The sequence below is a fragment of the Condylura cristata genome, unplaced genomic scaffold, assembly GCF_000260355.1.
Source record: "Condylura cristata isolate star-nosed mole 26May11 unplaced genomic scaffold, ConCri1.0 scaffold00020, whole genome shotgun sequence".
NCBI lineage: Eukaryota > Metazoa > Chordata > Mammalia > Eulipotyphla > Talpidae > Condylura > Condylura cristata.
The window spans coordinates 38,836,985-38,837,681 of record NW_004567121.1 but is presented as its reverse complement, the minus strand read 5'-3'; the positions used below and the strand labels follow the sequence as shown (position 1 = coordinate 38,837,681).

Below are 697 nucleotides of genomic sequence, written 5' to 3'. Positions count from 1 at the left end.
GGGTGGTGCCCTCTCTGGGTGGTGCCCCCGCTGGGTGGTGCCCTCTCCGGGTGGTGCCCTGCCGGGTGGTGCCCTCTCCGGGTGGTGCCCCCGCCAGGTGGTGCCCATTCAGGTGGTGCCCTGCCGGGTGGTGCCCCCTCCGGGTGGTGCCCCCTCCGGGTGGTGCCCGCAGCTGACGCCCGTGGCTGCCCCTGGGCGCAGACCGTAGAGGAGTCGGGGCGGGTCACGCTCCGGCCCCCGGGCCTCGGCGAGGCCGAGAGCCAGCAGGACGCACAGTCTCTGCCGCCCAGCCGGCGGCTCTCGCGTGGGCCTGTGCCGCCCTCCGGGGTCTCGGCTCGGCCTTGCGGCCGTGCAGGAGGGAGGCGGGCAGAGGCCTCGCTGCTGCCCCTCCCGCGAGGGGCCCTTCCGAGGAGCGGTCAGCCTGCCTGCCCCCGGCCGCGTGGCCTGGCCCGGCTCCAACTTTCACTTTCAGGAAGACAGAAATCGAAACTCGCGCTCAGCTGAGCCGGCCGGGGGTGTGTCCGCCCTGCAGGCGGTGCCCGGCGCCGGGCATATAAACACCTGGGCCGCAGCGGCCGCAGCCCTGCCACCATGTGGGCGCTGGTGCCCACCGCCCTGGCGGGAGCGCTCCTGGGCGCCCTGTGGCGCGGCCTGTGCCCCCTGCTGCCCTGGCTCAGGGCCACCTTCTGGCTGGCGG

General features: G+C 75.6%; 1 protein-coding gene across 1 annotated transcript in view; it reads left to right on the top strand.

The window, feature by feature from the left end:
- RSAD2 (radical S-adenosyl methionine domain containing 2) overlaps positions 1–697 on the top strand; it is a 38,910-nt gene that overhangs the window by 29,838 nt on the left and 8,375 nt on the right. The window contains exon 3 of the mRNA XM_012727373.1: positions 98–304. Within this exon, the coding sequence (XP_012582827.1) occupies positions 98–304 (207 nt within the window). The remainder of the gene's footprint in view (positions 1–97; positions 305–697) is intronic.